At 64.2% G+C, this 2,001-nt stretch overlaps 1 protein-coding gene across 1 annotated transcript in view; it reads left to right on the forward strand.

The window, feature by feature from the left end:
• UBA7 (ubiquitin like modifier activating enzyme 7) overlaps positions 1–1,991 on the forward strand; it is a 7,964-nt gene extending 5,973 nt beyond the window's left edge. The window contains 3 exon segments of the mRNA XM_029958262.1: positions 1,248–1,349; positions 1,428–1,528; positions 1,815–1,991. Of these exon segments, the coding sequence (XP_029814122.1) occupies positions 1,248–1,349; positions 1,428–1,528; positions 1,815–1,941 (330 nt within the window). The 3' untranslated portion in view covers positions 1,942–1,991.
• The last annotated feature ends 10 nt before the right edge of the window (positions 1,992–2,001 follow it).

Consider the following 2,001-nt stretch of genomic DNA (forward strand, 5'->3'; position numbering starts at 1 on the left):
GCTATAGAGGCCCCTTTGTCTGGGGGTTTATGGCGTGCAAGGCAGCCCTTCCGGCACGGCAGGAAGCGCCGATTGGAACCAGATTGGCCCGGGGGGCCCAGGGCCGGGGGCAGGAAGAGGGGGAGGGAGGCGACTCCACTGCCTTGCCGACTCCAGCACCACTTTGGACTGACGGCTGGCCCACAGCCCTCTTGTGCCCTGTGGGCTGCCCAGCCCTGTGCCATCCTGGCCACGGTCCCCCTGGGTTGGCACTGTCCCTGGATGGAGGATGTTGCTGGGACTGGCCATGCCCTTAGGTCCCTGCAGCAGCACCTGGCACCTTTATGTCCCATGGTGGGGACACCCGGTGTGACATTTCACACCCAGCTGCTTGGCCGTGGTGGGAGCACATGTCCCCCAGGCTCACTTGGTGTGACCTGTGTCCCCAAAGGGGCCTGGGGAGCCCACCTTGGGGGCAGTTCAGAGGCATGTGCTTCTCAGGGGCAGAAGGATGTGTTTTCAGGGTGCTGGGATGGGCAATGGCATTCCCTCTGCACTTGGCAGTCACTGCCCCGGTGAGGATGGGGTTAAGCCCTTCCCACCCCAGTGGGATAAGTGCAAGCAACAGAAGGCGGAGGTGAGAAGGCAGCAGAAGGCAGGAGGGAGAGTGACCAGGTGTGAACACCCCTCCCGAGCAGGGAGCAGGGCCGGGGCCAGGCGGGCAGGGCTGGTGGTGCCTGCGGCGAGGGCAGATGGCCGGGCAGCCCTGCCAGACGGTGCGGGGCCGCATCCGGCACTTGGCCCCAGGCTTGGCGCCGCACTGGTCTCCTTGGGCTGGAGCCGGGGTCGGGGGGCCACGGGCTTGAGAAGAGGTGATTGTGTGGGGCTGGGCAGCACTTCAATGGCCCTTTGTGTGCCCATCCTGGCCTGGGGCTGGGGGCAGTGCTGGCCCTACACCGACCCCGACCCCTGCAGTGGACCCCAGCAGTGCTGGAGGGACAGTTGTGGCCCCAACTGCCCCTGGACCCCAGCAGCGCTGAGAGGACATTTGTGTCCCCAGCTGCCCCTGGACACCAGCAATGCTCGTGGGACAGCTGTGTCTTCATTTCCCACAGGGGACCACCATTCTCCTCCTGTCCCCTGACTGGTCCTTTTGCCTGCCCTGATGTCCCCCAGCCCTCATGCCACACCAGTCTCTGCCCCATGGGGTTGGGCAGCCAAGATATGGGGTGCCAGTGCTGGCTGCAATCCCTTGTTCCCCCTCACAGTACGGCGGGTGTGAATGGAGCTGCTGGGACCGGCTGGAGATGAGGGCAGTCAGCGCAGACGGGCAGGCAATGACGGTGCAGGAGGTGCTGGACTGGCTGCAGGTGAGCCCAGTGCCAGCAGCACCCAATCAGGTCACCCTGGGGGTTATAGGGACAGATCCTGACACCCAACTCTTTCAGAGAACACATGGCTGGACTGTGACCACGCTCCTGCATGGTGACACCATACTCTACAACAAGGGAGACGATGAAGAGACACAGGCCCGGCAACAGGCACAGAGGTAGGTCCCCAGCTCCAGGGCCAATCTTGCCCAGGGCGGGGGCTTTCAGCCTCCTCTCCCTCCATCCTGAGCTGCTCCAGCTGCAGTGCAGCTCCCAGCCAGCTGCTGGATAAACATCCTGCCGGCAGCGCTTCCCGTGGTGGGACCCCTGCCCGGCCCCTTTCTGATGGCCCCTGCGTCCCACCAGCCTGGCTGGACACCCCTGAGGGGCCCAAGGCACCCCCAGGCACCCAGCCAGCCTTGGGGGGCAAGCCAGTGTCCCCAAAACCCCCTTTCCCTGCTACAGGTTATCGGAGATCTTGGAGGATGCCGGGATGCCACAGCAGCAGGCCCTGGAGCTGCATTATGTGTGCGAGGGAGAGGATGCTGAGGATGAAGATAAGCGTCCTCCTCTCCTCTGCTCCCTACCCTGAGCAAGGGGCCGGCACTTCCTGCCCCACGCAATAAAAGCTGTGGGAACCACTGTCGCAAAA

The sequence above is a fragment of the Manacus vitellinus genome, unplaced genomic scaffold, assembly GCF_001715985.3.
Source record: "Manacus vitellinus isolate BGI_N305 unplaced genomic scaffold, ASM171598v3 scaffold_14_pilon, whole genome shotgun sequence".
Taxonomy (NCBI): domain Eukaryota; kingdom Metazoa; phylum Chordata; class Aves; order Passeriformes; family Pipridae; genus Manacus; species Manacus vitellinus.